The sequence below is a fragment of the Spermophilus citellus genome (genome assembly GCF_964194105.1).
Source record: "Spermophilus citellus genome assembly, chromosome: 6".
Taxonomy (NCBI): domain Eukaryota; kingdom Metazoa; phylum Chordata; class Mammalia; order Rodentia; family Sciuridae; genus Spermophilus; species Spermophilus citellus.
The window spans coordinates 129,953,921-129,972,165 of record NC_138187.1 but is presented as its reverse complement, the minus strand read 5'-3'; the positions used below and the strand labels follow the sequence as shown (position 1 = coordinate 129,972,165).

Here is an 18,245-nt window from a genome sequence, read left to right as displayed (position 1 = left end):
TTGATGCTTATAGGCAAAGAATTGGTCCTTGAAAAATTATCCTCATCCATTGCCCATGTGTACATCCCATGTGTACTTTCCCATGCAACAGCCACATCATGTACAGGTTTGGAGATGAGCCAGTCTGGAAGGAATCTTTGCTAGTAGCTGAAACCCTGCTTCTTCAAGCTGCAGAGGAAGAACATGAGTCCCTGGGGGAACAGCCAGTTGTGAGCTCACGCAGCAAGCTGGTGCTAGAGCTGGCACTTAATCCGGACCTCTTGACTTGACATGCAGTGTTCTCTCCACTGCTCCAGACTGTGGGCATATTTGGAGTATATAAATGTGTGCAAACATGAGAAAAGAGATTACTAATCTCCCTCATCAACACAAACCAACTCAGGGATCAGAGCAGAGCAGGACCTGTTGTGCCCACTGAGCTAGATCGCAATCTTCCTAGCAGCGTGTTTGTTGGAAATGATGAAACATTTGTGACTGACTTCCAGTGACAGAGAAGGTTCTGGGTGGGGCTAGGTAGAAGGATGTTTCCATTAGGACCTCAGCAACCCATAGATTGGGATCAGAACTTGCCCATGGCCACAGAGGTAAGTACTGTCTGCATTGATAGGATTTTAGATTAATTTGTAGGGTATATGTTTGTCTGTGAATGTGTACAGGTGTGACTCTGGGATTCCATGTTGAGATTCCAGGGTGTGGAATTTAATTTGCAATTGGCATGAAGTGAGCCTAAGATTCAGTACTTTGCACACTTTACGGGCATGCATCTCTTGTTCCTGAGACCTGAGATCTGTTTGCATTAGCAGTAGCAGCTATCAGGGCTCCGGCTAGAAGGTGAGTGGATTTTGGGTGCAGAAAAAACTGATTTCAAATCCCTCTGCTAAACTCCTGTGAACCTTTGTTTTCTCATCTGCAAAATAGGTATAAGAAGACTCACCTCATAGGATTGCTACAAGGATTCAGTCACATACACCTAGTACCAGGACAGTACTTTGTCTGCAGTAGCTATTAGTTTTTCTTTTGAAGTCAACTGGGAACGGATCCCAGAAAAAAAAATCTCTCCACAGGTGTATATTTCTTGAAATTTGCTCTGAGCTGCAAGGGACTAGTTATATGTGGAGGGAAAGGGGCCAGCTTGGAAGTCTAAAAATGTCGTTAATGGAAGTCAGATAATGAAAAAAAAATTGCAAACATCTGGGCAAGGTAAAGCCAATAATGACAGGAAGCAGTAATGGCTGACCCTGAAGCCGAGCTTACTGCTTGCCAATCGCTGTTCTAGGGCTTCACTGAATCCTCACAACCAAAGCATGTGCCATGGGAAGCTCTTCTTTAACAGGTGAAGAAATGGAGGCACCAAGGCATTTAGTGCCTTGACTGAATCATTGAGAGAAAACTCATCTGAGAACCTGAGCACAGATGAGCCTCCTGAGATCAGGCCCTTCTCCCTCACCTCCCCATCCTGGGAGGGACTCGGCCTGCACAGTGCTTGGCAATAGGGAATAGGTGACAGCGAAGGCTTGTTAACTGGCCAACCCCACTTCTTGTGCTATGTGTATCAACCTCGTGGTGTGAGATTTGACAATCGTACCCAGTACAATGCCTTGAATAGAATCAGCTACATATTGTTGGGGCCACCATGCAAAATGAAAGTCTGGGGTCCCTTGTTCAAAAATTATGAAGGATTTAAAGATGAGAACAGGAAAGCATTAAGGTAATCACAGGACCCTTGTGAGCACAGGTCAGACTAGATGACAATGAGATGGGAGAAGTGCTAGAACATTCTATGGCCTCATGTATCCCTCAACAATTCTGGGAGGTGGACATTTGACTTCCCAATTGAAAAAGGACGAAACTGAGGCTCAGGGCTAGTGAGTGGCCCCCTCATAAGGTTACGTAAAATTGATCCAATTGCAACGGGTAAAGTGTGTTACAAAGTCCCTCATCACCACCCCAGTGTCACTCAGAACTGTGTTAGGGAATGTGAGGTGTGAAACAAGGACAAGGTCCTAACCACCAGAGCTCCCAAACTGAGCATAATCTCTAGAAGGTGTTTCGTTTCTATGAAATTAGTTGGCTCATCTCTATTTAGTTGGCCAATGTATGAAATAGAAAATAATTCACTTAGCTAGTTCCAGGTGAACCTGGAGATTAATGGGAACTAGCAAAATGAACCCATGAATACTGTTCAAGTCGTTTGCAATTTTTTGTGTTCTTGCTGTTTCAATCTTGGAATGAAGTTGCTTTCAGCTCAGGAAATTTCTTGCAAAAAAAAGCTTTCCCTGCAATTACTGTGCTTGCACCTGGAAATAAGTGTGACTGGAGGTGCGGCTTAGCTCGTGGGGACTCAATGTTTCTTTCTGGTTAATCTGAGTTTCACTCTAAAAGTTCATTTTATTATTTTTTAAAATTATTTTTTATTTATGCTAATGAGTTATACATAACAGTAGAATGCATTTCTTTAGTCCATTTTAGATTTACAGAATTTTAGAATGACAAAATTTCAGGACCAAATCCATTTAACCCACCCCATCCCAGGAAATTGAGGCTCCATGCTTAAGATAACCATTTATAACGTTGCTGAGTCAGAATGTTCATCTAGTTCTATTTCCTGTTCCAGATGACTCCTAACTTCCTAGGGTAAGACCCCTGATGGGTGATCAGAGCCAAACAGAAGATTTCTCTGACACCAGGCAAAGGTAATCCCCTAACCCTCTGCCATGCTCTTCCCCAGGGTGGTTGGCAGACTCCATTCCTTCCTTCCCTCAACTAGGCCTTTCCACCTTCTCTGTTCCATGATGAGAGGACGTGTTGACAGTCATGGTGGCAGGGCTGGTTTAGGAATAGGGGCTTCATACACTGATTTTCTTACATGCCCCCCAACACCTGAAAATCATGAGTGAGCTTAGCTTTATTTATTTTTTTAAAAATAGAATTCTATGGAAATGTGTGTATTTATATGGTTAAGCCATTTTGGGGTTGAACACTGCTCTGGGCTGAGGATCAGTTCCTGTTGAGCTACCCCATATATGCCATGCACTCTGCTCAACAGTTTACATCCTGCACACAGTATGGCAAAGGGTCTGCCCCAAGCCCCCTTGGGAACTAGAACTTTTTAGTTTTGTCTTGTTTTTGTTTGTTTTGTTTTTAATGAGGAAAACAATAGTTGCTACCTCATAAAGTTATAAATAAAATAAAAATAATTCGTATAAAATGTTTTTTCATATTGCAGGCACATATAGAGTAAACACACAAGGTGTATGTGTTAAAAAAAAAAAAAAAGAAGAAAAACAAGTGCCATCCCCATTTTATAGAGGTGACACTGAGGTGAGAGAGATAAAGCAGCTCACAGCTGGAAAGGACAGAGCTAAAATTCCAAACCCCTCTACAGGGCTATTAAGTTCCTGCTCCTTACTGTTTCCCTAATTACTGGAGTGGTTGCTTTGCAACATACTCAGCTTTCTCTGCATTATTTTATTTTCTGCATTATTTTATTTGCAAGAGGTCAAATTTAAATCAAACTTGTGAACCAATTCTAACCAATTCCACTAAAGCTGTGTGGTACCACCAGGACTGGCAGACCGCCTTAGCTCTATGTATTGCCAGCCTCCCTCTCTCCATCCATCCATTCATCTACCCATCAGATAATTCCTTCAGTGACTCTTCCCTGAACACTCTATCCCACAGGGATCTCTTTTTCTGCTGAAGTGCTGTGTTTGATTGACAGCTCTCCTCTGGCAACTCATTCTTCTTCATCTATGACATCTCTTTGCCTTTTTACATATTAATGTCTCAATTTTCCAAACAAATATGAGCTCTTAAAAGCACAGGCATGTTCTCCCTTTCTTCATGCCAACAGAGTAATTCACCCAGGTCCATGCACACAGACCACTCAATAAATACTGGATTGATAAAAATGCAGAAATTTAGCCAATTGCCTCAATGTTCTATTAACATAGGGAGATAAAATTTGTGTAAACAGACTTGGTGTCATGCTAATTTAAGACACTCGGAAAACCTGGGCTTTTCTCAATGTCTTAAAACTTATTTTGAGGGCTGAGGTGTGGCTCAATGGTAGAGTGTGTGCCTAGCTCACAAGGCCCTGGGTTCGATCCCCAGTATGGCAATAACTACAAACTGGCTTAAAGTTTAGTTAATGAGAATGTATTATATTATTGAAAATTGTTATGAGTGTAGGTTTTAAATGTTTTTGGCATGAAATATGTGAAATAATGTATATTTTAATTAGCTAGATTTAATCATTCCCCAATGTAAATATATTTCAAAACAAGATACAGTATGCAATAAATGTATATAATTTTATCAGTTACAAAAATTAATTGAAGGGTTGGGGTATAATTCAATGGTAGAGAGAGTGTTCAACAAGCATAAAGCCCTGGGTTCAATCTCTAGCACCAAAACAAAACAAACAAACAAACAATCCATGTTAATTACTGAAAAGTTTGAAAGGGACACTAAGTAAAATAGCTAAAAAGATGCTATAAACAACCCCAATACCCAGTTTTGTTAACATTTAACATTTACTCCCAGTCTCCCTTTATGAACGAAGTACATTTAAATAACATCCCTGATTTATTTTCCATAAAGTTATACCTGTGAATAAATCTGCATTCAATATATAAAATTATTGTTAATGAATTACTGTTAAAAACACAATTAGATTAATTGGGTGGGTTATTACTGAACTAATGTGATAACAAGAGACGTTTAATGACCTAGAATTTTCTCTTTGCAAATTTTCCTTCTTTTTATGTTTATTTTTTAATATAGATATAAGACTATTGTATGTTGATAAATGCAACTGTATTCTACCTTTTTAAAATAATCCACATATTAATAATAATCCACATATTTTTATTTTTTAATTTTTTATTTATATATGAGAGTGGAATGCATTACAATTCTTATAACACATTTATGTACTCTACATTTTTATAGACGAATCCTTTCGCTAGATAAATTCTTCCTGAATCTCATTTTTTAAGGCTGTAAATATTCCATTTGATACCTTAACCATAACGTATTTAATTTTTGTTTTTTCTTTAGACCACTTTCCATTTTTAAAACTTAGTTTATTTTCAAATAATTAACTCACAATGGAGCTTCCCGTCCCCCCTTCCCCCCCCCCACCCAATAACAGCTTTGGTCCTGATATAGATCATTTGTGAATTTTCTGTTCCACATCCTTCACCAGTATATCATTTGGGGAGTGTAGCTTTTTTTTCTTAAAAATAAATGAAAAGGAGGAACACTTTAAAATTATGGTTTGCCACATGTGTTCTAGTTTTTTGTCTGTTTGCCTTTTATTTTTAACATAAGAAGTTTTAATATTTTAAAGACAAATCTATTTTTTCATTTATTCCTTTGTGATTTCCTCCACTGCATATCAACTAAGAAAGTTTTCTCTCATCCAGGGATTTAATAAATATTATTAAATATATGAATATCCATTTGTATTTCCATCTCATTTTAATGGCCAATTTTAAAACATGTACCTCCTTAATCCTTTTGGAATATACTTTATTATCACATGGGTAACAAAATAAATAAAATAAAATAAACCTGGACCTAAGTTGTTTTCTTTTTTGTTATAAGTACCTAATCCATTGTCCTGTGCACAACATTTGTTAAATATGCTTTCCTTTCCTCCATTGGTTTTTGAAACACTTTAGTGACATATTTATTGTACACAGCAGCATATTTTTTAAGTCTATACTACATTTAAAAAGTGCTAGTCAGGAACCCACCTGTCACTATTCCTCTGCAAATGCACTTCAACTCTTCTCAATTATTACATTTTACCCGATAAACGTTAGAATAATTTCAAGGTTAAAAAAAAAAGAACCCACTCATTGTAATTTTTATTGGAATTATATGGAGCCAATAATCTAATTTCAAAACTGATTTTTAAACTGTTCTAGCTTTAGTGTTTTCCTATTAGCTTAAGTCTTTCATGTCTCTCAGTAAATTTTTATTATTTTCTTCAGAATTGTTTTCTATAATTAAGACTAATTTTAGATATTTCTGTTGCTAAATATCATGGTATTCCCCCCCCCCATTCTATTTTCTGGCCATTACTAGTACAATAGAGAGAACCACTCATAATTTTAGAGTATTGATCACAGCCATAGACTTTATTGAGTATTATCATTAATTCTACCAGTTTTACAAAAAGTTCTTTTTGGAATTTCTAGGCATAAGATCACATATTTTTCAAAGAAAGATGGATAACTTCTCTTTGCCCTAAACTGCACCTCAATTTATTGACTCAGGCTCCAAACCCAGCCTTCCTGAGCACAAAGCCTCATTAATTTTTTTTTTTTTTTTACATCTCAAATCTCTCTATGTATCTTAGTTTTATTGTCTATTAATTGGAAATAATAATAGAACCTGCCTCCTGGGTTGTCGTGAGGATTAGATGAGTTCTATACATAAAAACATCTGTCATATAGAACACACCCAGTAAATATTCAATGTCCTCATTATTATTAGAAGTGGAGGAGACTCCAACTTCCAGGAATTAGAATTTCTAGGGTTCTTTTGTTACATCAGACATTCTTGTTCTCAAATAACTGCTGAAATAGTTTACTGTTTGGTAAGATAATGATTGATGGTGCAGGATAGATAATCTTTAAGTAAGAAACAATTCTGATACTTTTATTTTATTGACTTAATCAGAAAGGGATATTAGATTTTCTTAAATGCTTGTTGGCCTTTAATGAGATCATCATTTAAAATTTTTAATCAATTGATGTTATATTTGAATTAGATAAATGGAATGGTTAAGATGAGGCCATTGGGTCAGATGGTCTTTGAAACATGACCCTTTCAGCTGGGGACCACAAATTACTCAAACTTTCTAAGCCTTAGTTTCTTTGTCTATGAAAGGGTAACATCAACTCTTACACATGATACATACTCAATTTTAGTTTTTATTACTGTAACAGTAGATTTCCTAGATGTGTCTGGGCTAACTTCTTGATATGGCCTCTTTATAAGTGAGAGGAACTTGGGGGTTTTTCTGGACCCTGTTTAGTTCACATTTTGTACAAATTATGTTTTCCTTAAAACGTTGAAGTAATTCATTGGTAACACCATCTAGAATACAAATTTGGGGGAATAATTCTAAAGTGTTTTTCATTTTAAAATAATAACTGATTTGGTCCCTAGCATGGCAAAAAAAAAAAAAAAGGAAAGAAAGAAAAAAAAGGAAAATAATAATAGATGACATTTATTGAATGCTTATTACTATAACTCAAAAGCTATAACTGTTTTACAGACATTATCATCCTTAGAAATAGGTATCATTTATATTTATCGGATCCTGAGATTAGTTATCATTGTTCTCATTTTGTGCTTAAGAAGACTGAGGTTTTCAGAGTTTAAATAACTAGAGAGAGAAAGAGCTAGGAGGTGAACCCCAGCAGTCTCTCTTTGGGTTTTCTGCCTTGGGTGGATGAATACCAAGCTGCTGACCAAACTTCATTCTTATTTTTTTGGTCTGTTTAATTTTTCTGTGCCTTATGGAATCAATTTTGCTAATTTATATTTCCTAGGAAATCATTAATTTTTTTTGAGATTCCTAAATCAGCCTTCCTTATCTCACATTTTTTAAATCTCTTCTGTTTCTATGGTTATATTCTGAATGTTACTAACTTGGTTTGTGTTTCCTCTGTATCTTGGTTATTTGAAACTGCATATTAAATTGGGGAAGAGAAGTTTGGCAACGTGGGGAAGGGTGAATGCAAAATGGAAGTAAAGATTTTATTTTTTTTAATCTTTCATTTCCATCCAACTTTACTTCTTTTTTAAAAAATGTTTCATTTGCTTGTTATTTATTTATTTTTCTTTTTTATTTGTTCTTTTTAGAACAAATAAATATATGTCAAAACACACTCTACTCTATGACAGCAGAGTGTGTTTTGACATATGATACCTACATGGAGTATTACTTATTCTAATTAGGATCCAATTCTTGAGGTGTACATGATGTGGAGTTTCACTGGTCGTATATTCATATATGAACATAGGAAAGTTAAATTTTGCTTCTTTTTCACCTCCCCCACTCCAGCCTTTAAAACACACACACACACACACACACACACACACACACAATACTTGCAGTGGTACATGCCTGTAATTCCAGCGGCTTGGGAGGCTGAGGCAGGAGGATTGCTAATTCAAAGTCAACCTCAGCAAAAGCAAGGCCTGTCTCAAAATTTAAAAAAAAAATTAAATAATAATAAGAAGGGCTGAGGATGTTGCTCAGTGGTTAACCATCCCTTATTGATCCCAGAGATCAATAATACCTGGTACCAAAAAAAAAAAAAATACGTTGGGCTAGGAAAAAAATTAGGAGTATTTTGCTGAGGACACACAATTAGCAAGTAACTCAGCCAGGAAAATTCAGGTGCCCCTCTCCCTGTTTTCTTCTCTATTATACCACAGTTATTTTTTTTTAAGAGAGAGAGAAGAGAGAGAGAGAGCGAGAGAGAGAGAGAGAGAGAGAATTTTTTAAATATTTATTTTTCAGTTTTCGATGGACACAACATCTTTATTTTATTTTCATGTGGCTCTGAGGATCGAACCCAGTACCCTGCGCATGCCAGGTGAGCGCGTTACCTCTTAAGCCACATCTCTAGCCCCACCACAGTTAATTTTGAAGACAATAAACTAATGAAGACACTTAATTTTAAAAGAGTAATAGAGCCATACTAACAGGATTGATTGTTTCTTCTAGTCCATTTGATTTTCATAAAATTTTCTAGTGTGACCTCATTTTAAATCATTCTTTCTAGAATGAATCTATTCAAAGAAAACCAACTGTCAGTCTTTTGGTCCCATCTCTGATGTGATGCTGGCCCTATTAGGGAGCTCATCAGGAAGAGCCTTCCCGAGCAAAAGAGGGGAACTTAATAAAATGGAATCCAGCCTTATGTACCAGTGCGAAACAACCAAGAAAATGCTCCCAGCACTCAGATTCAGCGTGGTTGTGAGACCTGGCTGAGGACAACATTAGTGTGTGTCTGGGTGTCAAAATTTAGCACAGTAAAAGAGGTGAGGACAGTCGCTACCTCAATGATGGAACAGGGCAAATGAAACCCCCACACGGTCCAGGCGCACGCTATAATTACCTTCTGTTGCTGATTTGGCGTGTGTGTGTGTGTGTGTGTGTGTGTGTGTGTGTGTGTGTGTATGAACATATGGCCTGATCAGCAATCTGTAATTAGGCCTCAGGGAACAACCTACTCATTGTGGTTTGGGGCCATTAGCCACTTAAATAATGACATCTGTCATAATTTTCATACCTCATCTTGTCCTAGATCTTGTTTCCAAACTATAATAAAAAAAAGTCTAAGTTTCTTACGACAAAACCAATCCAATTTTTAACAGCTCTCGTCTCCATCATGATAGAGTGCTTTAGAGTTCAAGAATACCTAAAAATATTTATTGAGTGCTTCCCATGTGCCTGGCATCATAAAAATAAGTTCTTTACAAATAGCATAAATCACTGAGCCCACACAAGAACTCTGTGAAATAAATACTGTTATTCTTCCCACTAAACAGACACTGAAACCAAGGCACTGGGGAGTTCGATCACTCACTGCTAGAAGAGGACAGAACTGGAATCCGTGTTGAGGTCTCTTGGACGTCTGTGCTTCTGTTGCTCTCATTCAACGTAGTGGCCGTGTGTCCCTTGACTGGTAATGTACTCATAATATATGGTAATGGTGGAAGAAAGGTTGGACAATGTAGATTTGTATCAAGAGCCAAAATAAGACAAATAGGACATCTATCCAATGTAGTGATTTTCCACTTGGAGGAAAATTTTCTTATTTCAGGGAACATTTAGAAATGTGTGGGGTCATTTTGTTTTTTACATCGACCTGTTACATCCAGGGGCTTCTGGGATGCTCCATGTCCTGCTGTGTGCAAAATGGTGCTAGACAAGAAGGCCTTGTCTAGCCCCAAATGTCAGATAGCACTAGGAACCACTAGTGGAGTGAAACGTGAAGTTGGCATGCCGTATCTGTAGATTCTGCATTTGGGGATTCAGGCCAGCTACAAATAGAAAAATATTCAAAAAAGAAATAATGTCTCTACTGAACACACACACTCTTTTTTCTTGTCATTAGTTCCTTAAAAATATAGTAAAACAACTGGTTACTTAGTATTGACATTGTATTAGGTATCATAAGCAATCTAGAGATGAGTTAAAGTATACAAAAGGATGGGTTGTGTGCAAATATTATGACATTTTATATAGGGAACTTAAACATCCTTAGATTTTGGCATTGGGGGGGTCTTAGAATCAATCCCCCCAAGGACACTGAGGGACAACTATAATTTAAAGTGATGTTATTATAAAACCCAGACATGGCAGGCTCAAATACCTTCAGGGATCAGTTAGGAATTGAGGAGAACCTGTTCCATTTTACAAAATCCAAACTCAAATCTTTAAAACACACTATGGAACAACAATCATCTCAGTGCCTTGTTTGGCCAGTGGGTCCCCAGTAATAGGCCTTTTAGCTAAGGTGTTTTCTGATCTGGAAATACATTTGCAATATATTAAGTAGGGGAACACCTACCAATCTGTATGATCCTATGTTTTTAAAATATTGTATATGTATTTGTACATATTTTCACCTACATATACGGGGTACATGTATGTGAAAATGTGTAGGAAAAAAATTGGATGCATATGAAATAGGATGATTTCATAAAATGTTTGTGGTGATTTTATAAAATGTTTTGCTCATGAATATCTTTAATACTTAGGCTACAAATATATATAAGTTGTATAATTCTTCATAAATTAAGTAGGAGAAGAGCCTTAAGAAATTAAAATCATTGTGGGCTTGGGCGATAGCTTAGTTGGTAGAGTGCTTGCCTTGAATGTACAAGGCACTGAGTTCAATCCCTAGCACCAGCACCACAAAAAAAAAAAAAAAAAAAAAGAAAGAAAGAAAGAAAGAAAGAAATTAAAATCATCAAGTTCATTATGGTAGCATAGCCCTGGGGACACACTGGCTGCCCCCTTTGCTGGGCTCCTTACCATGACCAGAGTGCGCTGAGGTCAGGTGTCCTACAGGAAGAATGGAGAAGCCCTGATGATAACCAGGTGACCATGTGGTGCTTTCTGGCACTGCAGTGGTGGTGGGTGCTGGGACCCATATAGTAGGGTTCCATCATAAGGGTCCCATCATCCCCAGCCAGGAGCCTTCTCCCACTTAGGACATTCTCATTCCCCCACCCCCACCTCACATACTGAATTTATATAAAACGAAGAATTCATGTCTGCATCCTGACTCCACCTTTGTAAGTCAAACTAAATAGAATTCTTTGGGAGTGACATGTTAGTGGCTTTGCTCATTTAAATAAAAAGCAAATGGTAGACAGGGTCTTTTGTGAGAAGTGTCTATGATTGATTATGGAGGATGGTGAGCAAATAGGAGGATAAATAGGGCACGTGTTGCTCATCTTTTGACCTCCCTCCAAAGAAGGTCATCCCCAAGGATTAGGTGGTGGTTGTGGGAAAGGTGTCAGGGAGATGGCGTTATCTTCTCTGGAGACTTCCAGTGGCCAGAGCTCACAAGGCATGGAAAAGCAATGATGGCAAATCTTGCACACTCCCCGTCCCCACCATTATTTTTTTCTCTCTCTGGACTCCCAGGGCACATTTTGATCCTCAGAAGCCTCAGTGTGAGGACTACAAATAAAAGCTCAGTCTTTTTTATTGCCCTTTGCACTTGGAAACCCTGATTGAGAAAATAACCATTCATGGGGCTGGGGATGTGGCTCAAGCGGTAGCGCGCTCGCCTGGCATGCGTGCGGCCCGGGTTCGATCCTCAGCACCACATACCAACAAAGATGTTGTGTCCGCCGAGAACTAAAAAAATAAATATTAAAAATTCTCTCTCTCTCTCTCTCTCCTCTCTCACTCTCTCTTTAAAAAAAAAATAACCATTCATAGCAGCCAAAAGTTTTTTTAAGGTTTAGGGTCTGCAGCAAGAAGATTGGGTGGGCGCAGAGCCCCATCTCAGTGCTCAATAAATATCATTTCAAGGGCTTTAAACTGATTCTTTTCTTTGCTTCTAAAAAACTCCACATTCAACAATAAGTGGATGGAATTCATACACTGGTGTTTTAAAATAAATGCACTTGTGAGCGTGTGACAGCTTCTGCAATCCTAAAGCCCACACTGAAGCTGCGTGGTGTGTGAATGCATAAACCTGATGGTGTACGAGCCTGGGTGTGTACACTTAAGATCTGGACTTCTTCAAAGATTCTATACCGGTGTTCTTTGCTCAGGAAGAACCCCATTTGCTTCTGGTTAAGACTCTCCAGGAGCAGAGCACTCAGATTGGATGTAGGCTTTGGACCCAGAGTTCAAAGTCAGGCCTGATCACTTTCCAGGCCTCTGACCCAAGCACCACCCATCTCTCTGCATCTCCTTTGATTGCAGTAAAAAAATGGTAATTGCGCTTCTCTCATAGCATTGCTATCCAAAATTGGGAAGGTGGAGGGTGTGCCGGGCAGTGGCTAGCACTGAGGGTGAGTGGCTATTAGGTACTAACATTAATACACCTATTTTGCGCATTCAAAACCTGAAATCTGGGGAGAGGAAGGCAAATGGCCCCCAAGCAACCAAGTTTGCCTGAGGGGAATTTGGCATAAAGCCCAAGAGTCCTGACCACTTCCTTGCCCCACCCCTGCAGGTCTCCAGGAACAGTTGTCCCCGGGTCTCTTCCTGCTTGCCCTGGAAAAAGTCTGAGCCCCATTCACACCAGCGGCAGCTCAGCCAGAAGCTCATCATGCTGACAGAGTGAGTGAGCCCAAGAAGAACCGGAGCAGGGCTTCCACTAGGCTCACTGGTGTAGCTGGCCACCCGGCGTGCACACCCTTCCTGGCTACCCTAGCCATGTTGTCCAGAGGCAAAAGGATCTGCCCTGAAGCCCCCAACAATGCCCACTATCTGCTTCCATCTGGGGAAGGGCTACCTTTTGCAGCTGTTGACATCACTGCCATCTCTGACTTTCACCCTTCTCCTTTCCCAACAGAGAGATGAAGCTGTGGCATGGCTTAGTGATTGCAGTGTTGTCCCTCTTCCTCCAGATCTGTCTCCTCATGGCCCTCAATTACCTGCTCAGCAGGAACATAGGTAACTGGCTTTGTCCCCCTGCCCCTCCCAGTCACCCTAGAAGACTAATCCTATAGAGGATGAGACCCCTTGGGAGCTATCACTTGAAAACCTACTTGAGGACCCAATGACCAGATCCCTGGCACCGCTTACCCTTCACCACCCTGCATCCGGGCAATCCCCTCTCTGACCTCACCTTTTATCCAACCTATTTCTTACTGGGAATGACAGCCCAGGCTTCTCCCACACCTGGACCCTCTGTCTGGAGACCAGCTTCCATGTGCTTGGGGAAGAGGGCTCACTTACCTTAAGCCTAATGAGTTTTGTCATCATGTTGGAGGACTGGATGTGAAAAATGGCCTTAAATTGCAACAGAAGGAAAGATAATTACACTGAGACATGAGTTGAAATTCTTAAAATGATCTACAGAAGAATGTAGGTAGAGAATCTCTGTTATGAAAAAGCTTTACTATTAGGAAAAATAATGGTGCTTTGGCTAAGGTAGGCTATGAGGCAGAATGATATTCTGAGGATTTTTCCAGAAAAGAAAGTCTAGGCTTCTCCACTGAATCATTCGTTTGTTTGCTCATTCATCCATGTGACAGATATTTATTGAGCATCTCAGGCGCTGTCTAAGCCCAAACTATATGAAACATAACAAATTACAAATTCCTATCCCCTGGAATTTGTGCTCCATGGGACAAAAACAAGATAAACAAATCACACACATGTACGTTAGGTAAAGATAAATCCTGGGGAGGAAGCAAGGCAAGAAGCTAGGAGCTGAGAAGGGACCAGTGTCCCTAAGGTGCTGACATCTGAGTATAAATTTGTAGGAAATGAGGAGTGAGCCACTCCTGCAAAGGCTGGGGCAGAAGCATGTCGGGCACACTCTGGCAAGAGCCAAGAGGCTGCAGGAGCAGGGATGGAGAGGAAGGGAAGTGAGGCCACAGAGGGTCTCAGAGGCTGGGACAGGGGCTTCTATTCGGAGTGAGGCTTGGAGCCACTGTGGGGTTTGAAGCACAGCAGAGCTGAGATTTGAAGGGATCCTGGAAGGGTCTCCCTTTGAGGGTTCAGAGGTACTTAATTCAAGAGAAGACATCACTAATTCAGTTTTCTTTTGCTTTCAACCTGACCCTCTCCCCTCCAGCCCACCAGAGTGAACGGATACTGAAAGAAGCCAGACTCCAGGTCCGGGAGCCTAGTTCTGCTCCCCATCCCTTCCCTGTGGCCAAAGAGACTTGGAAAGAGCCTGCTCCCCAATACAGGCGTGAGTAGGAGGCAGGGGAGAACTTGTCCTGAAGCTTACTGTGCTGTGTCTGTACATGCAGGAGCATCTCTGCAGCAACCCATGTTCATCCCTGCCACCCAGATTTCTAGCCTGAGGATCCCTCACACAGACTCAGAGCAGGCCTCACCAGCCTGCCTTTTTCAAATAGTTACCCATCCTATTTGAAAAGAGAGAAAGACCCCTGGGGGTTCGTGTGGGTCTCAGTCCAGTCTTGTGTGAATGATGGATTACAGGGACCTGGGGGCTGGCTCCTCTCTTTCTAAGGCTATGGCCTCTTCTGCTGAGCCAGCTAATAGTGGAGCCAAGATTCTGACTGCCTCTGCCTGCCTCCAGCCATGGTGGTCACTGGGCATCATACCACCTGGCCAGTCCATTGGCTGCTTCTAGAAGCTGGCTCCTTCATATTCCCCATGGGGACACTTCATCCTGGGCTGAGACTGCCTGGGTATCTGGGAATTTGAATGAATGCAAGTCTTGGTGACAATTCCTTCACTAGACCCAGGAGCACCACCCATCACCCTATTGGTTTTGTGCTCAGGTCTTATTTTATTTCTTTCTATTTTTCCTTCTCCTCCTCCTTTCTTCCCCCTGTGCTGTGGCTGGAACCCAGGGCCTTGCATATTCACCTGCTGGGCTTGCACTCTACCACCAAGCTCCACCTAAGCCCCACCCTCTGTTTTTTTTTTATCTCAAGGGCTGGGAGACCCAATAGGTCACTATCCATCCACAAGGTGGAAACTGCCACTTCAGCAGCCCCGCTGGGGCCCACTCACCAGAGATTCTAGAGATTGCACTTTTTCCATGGGTTTATCTCTGGATTGGTTTGCGTTTTGCTCAGTCCTTCTGATCTTATCTTTTCAGATGAGATAATGAAGGCCTTGAGATCATGGGAACCAGAAGGTGCCACTAGGGCCTTCAGAGTTTTGGCAGAATAGAGGAAATGCTGGCCTCACCCTGACCTCTGGCCTCAGAGTGTCCTCCGAGCCTGGCCAGAATCAGACTGTTTGGCTAGCAGGGACCTCAGCAATCACTGTGTAGCCCTCTGGCTTTGCAGAGGACAAATGTCAGGGCACAAAAGAGATACAACCTGTCTAGAGCTGGTGATAGCTTTGGACTGGAACCTGTGGCTGGGACCGGGCCATGCTGCCTCGGTACAACCCTGCTGATTTCTTTTCTGGCAGACAGTCCTGCCTAGGCAAGCTTTATTAGTTTTAGATGAGCTGACGGAGCAACAGTACCTGGACCCCTGGGCAGGAAGCTGCTGCCTACTATTGGCTTCTTACCCACCACCCACCCTGTCCCTGTTTCCCTTTCTTTCTCTTTTGGGGCTCGGCTTCTCCTGTCCCCTCTCCTCTTCGCATTGCTGGTTCTGCCTCTGCTGTTGTCTCAGTCTCCCTTCCATTGTCATTCTCCTCTCCTAACACTCCCCAACTTTCTTTGGAGGAGGAATCATTTCTATTTCTCCCCAGATGAGAGCAACACGTCCTCAGACAGCTCCATCAGCTCTGTCAGCTTGAACAACCCTGCCACTTTGCCTTCCACCTTCCAGGTAATGAGATTCCTAGTAATGTGCACTCCTCCATAGGTAACCTAGGGTCCCTGTAAAACTGGGAGCTCTGGACACCCCAGCTGTTGAGGCGGGAGCAAGAAAGGAGGGCTGAGTGAGTCCTCAGAGCGTTCCTGGGTGAGGGTGGTCCGGCTTCTGCCCACAGCCCCATATTAGCATGAATCCACCGAATAAAGGGAGTGTGAGCAGACCATAAAAGTGGAAGTGCTAATAGGAAACCTCTCACTGGGACCCAAAGCTACTGAGTCCTGACCTCACTTGAATCAAGTGTCTGCATTTCCCTGTCATCCATCACCTCCCACCTGCTCATCCTTTAGCCCATTCCCTGAAGACATACAGAACACAGTCACTGGAAACCCTCCTCGTGGCCCTTGCCCTGCTCTCAGATAGCTACCTGGATCCATCCGGGTCCTTTCCCACCAAGCTTTGAGCAGCTTCTTTGGGCTCAAGTTCCCTCTGACGGTCTGACCTCCTCCAAACAGGGTAGAAAGCTTGACCTGTGTGTTTCTGTTGTCTTCCTCAGGCCATCAAGGATGTGAATTACACACCAGTGGTCTTTTCAGCCCCTGAATCTGTCCTGGACTATGAGAACATCAAGGAAGCTACACATTATGTCAATGTCAATCCCGAAAAACCCAAGCCCAAAATCTGGACTTCTGTGAATGCTTCTTTCATGGATCCAGTGGAATACACTCAAGTGGCTGTGTGAATTCTAGGGTTTTTTTTTTTAATAGGGTGAGATTCTCTATGTATTCTTGCATTCATTTTGTAGCAGAATTCCTTCCATTAAAAATAAGGCAGCTGGGCGTGGTGGCACATGCCTGTAATCCCAGTGGTTTGGGATGCCTGAGGCGGGAGAATCACCAGGTCAAAGCCAGCCTCAGCAACTTAGCAAGGCCCTAATCAACTTAGTGAGACCCTGTCTCAAAATAAATAATTAAAAGGGCTGGGGAATGTGGCTCAGTGGTAAAGTACCCCTGGGTTCATTATCCAATACACACACACACACACACAAAAAAAAAAAAAAAAAAAAAAAAAAACAGAGTGGGGGTAAATAGGAAATAGGACTATGTCCTAGCAAGAAATACCCAGATCAGATATTAGGAAGATCTTCCAGGTAAAGTATAAAAACAGTGGAGTCCATCAGTAGCGAAAGCAGTGAGGTCTTTTTTTAATCAGCTGTAATGAAATTCTGCTTGGCAATTTTATGGTTAAATGACTTCCCTTTGAGCTCTTTAATTATTCACAATAAACAACTTCTTAAAAACTTTAAATAAAATTATAACCAACAGTTCCTCTTTTCCTCTTGCCTAGCCCTGCATGTTGTCCCTTTTAACATTAATATATTTTGCTGAGTAATCTTGCTTCCCCCTCAACATTTCATATAATTCATTTAGAAAGCCTACTGTCAATCAACCTGTGAATTTGCTGGTTTTTTTTAATAATAATCAAAAGCTTACAAATAGAATTCTAGTCAATACCACTTAGATCATCATTGGATATCCCAAGGAAAATCTTCCAGAATTTAACCTAATCAAAGTCAATATCCATTTGGGTGTGTTTTTTTTTTTAACCAATTAGAAATAAGAAGGTTCTTTCTTGACTTGATTAAGAATAGCTTATCTGAAACCATCAGATAATATGACATTTAACTATCAGGTCCTAGACATAGTCCCATTGAGTCCAGAACAAAGTAAGACTGTCCACAAACTTGCTATTTCTTTATTTAACATTGCTCTAGGCATTCTAATCAGCAAAACAAAATAGTTAACAAGCTGGGGACAGTGGCCCACGCCTGCAGTCCCAGCTCTTCAGGGGGCTGAGGTAGGATCATTTCAGTCTATGAATTTGAGACCTCATCTCAAAACAGACAGACAGACAAGAGCTATTACTACTGGAATGGAGGATAAATGTGTCATTGTTTGTAGATATCCTAGTCCAAGGAAAGCACAGGAACTTCAATGCTTTAAAATTAATTATGTTCAGGGCTGGGGCTGGGGCTCAGTGGCAGAGCACTTGCCTAGCATGTGTGAGGCACTGGGTTTGAACCTCAGCACCACATAAAAATAAATAAATAAGTAAACAAATAAATGTATTGTGTGTATCTACAACCAAAAATGTATTTGAAAAAAAATTATGTTCAGTAATCAGTGACTAAATAATACACATTTTTCCCCAATAGCTAATTTAGACATAAAATGGGAAAAAAAATTGCTTACGCTGGGTTT

At 40.8% G+C, this 18,245-nt stretch overlaps 1 protein-coding gene across 1 annotated transcript; it reads left to right on the top strand.

Annotated features, from left to right (window-relative positions):
- Nucleotides 1-496: 496 nt before the first annotated feature.
- Nucleotides 497-16,726, top strand: RHEX (regulator of hemoglobinization and erythroid cell expansion; the record flags this gene model as incomplete). Its single annotated transcript, XM_081299820.1, has 8 exons — nt 497-584; nt 2,615-2,693; nt 9,583-9,719; nt 12,738-12,844; nt 13,080-13,180; nt 14,310-14,429; nt 15,920-15,999; nt 16,541-16,726. Exons 4-8 carry the CDS (start codon nt 12,834-12,836, stop codon nt 16,724-16,726), a joined length of 498 nt encoding a protein of 165 aa, XP_081155946.1. The 5' UTR covers nt 497-584; nt 2,615-2,693; nt 9,583-9,719; nt 12,738-12,833.
- Between the last annotated feature and the right edge of the window lie 1,519 nt (nt 16,727-18,245).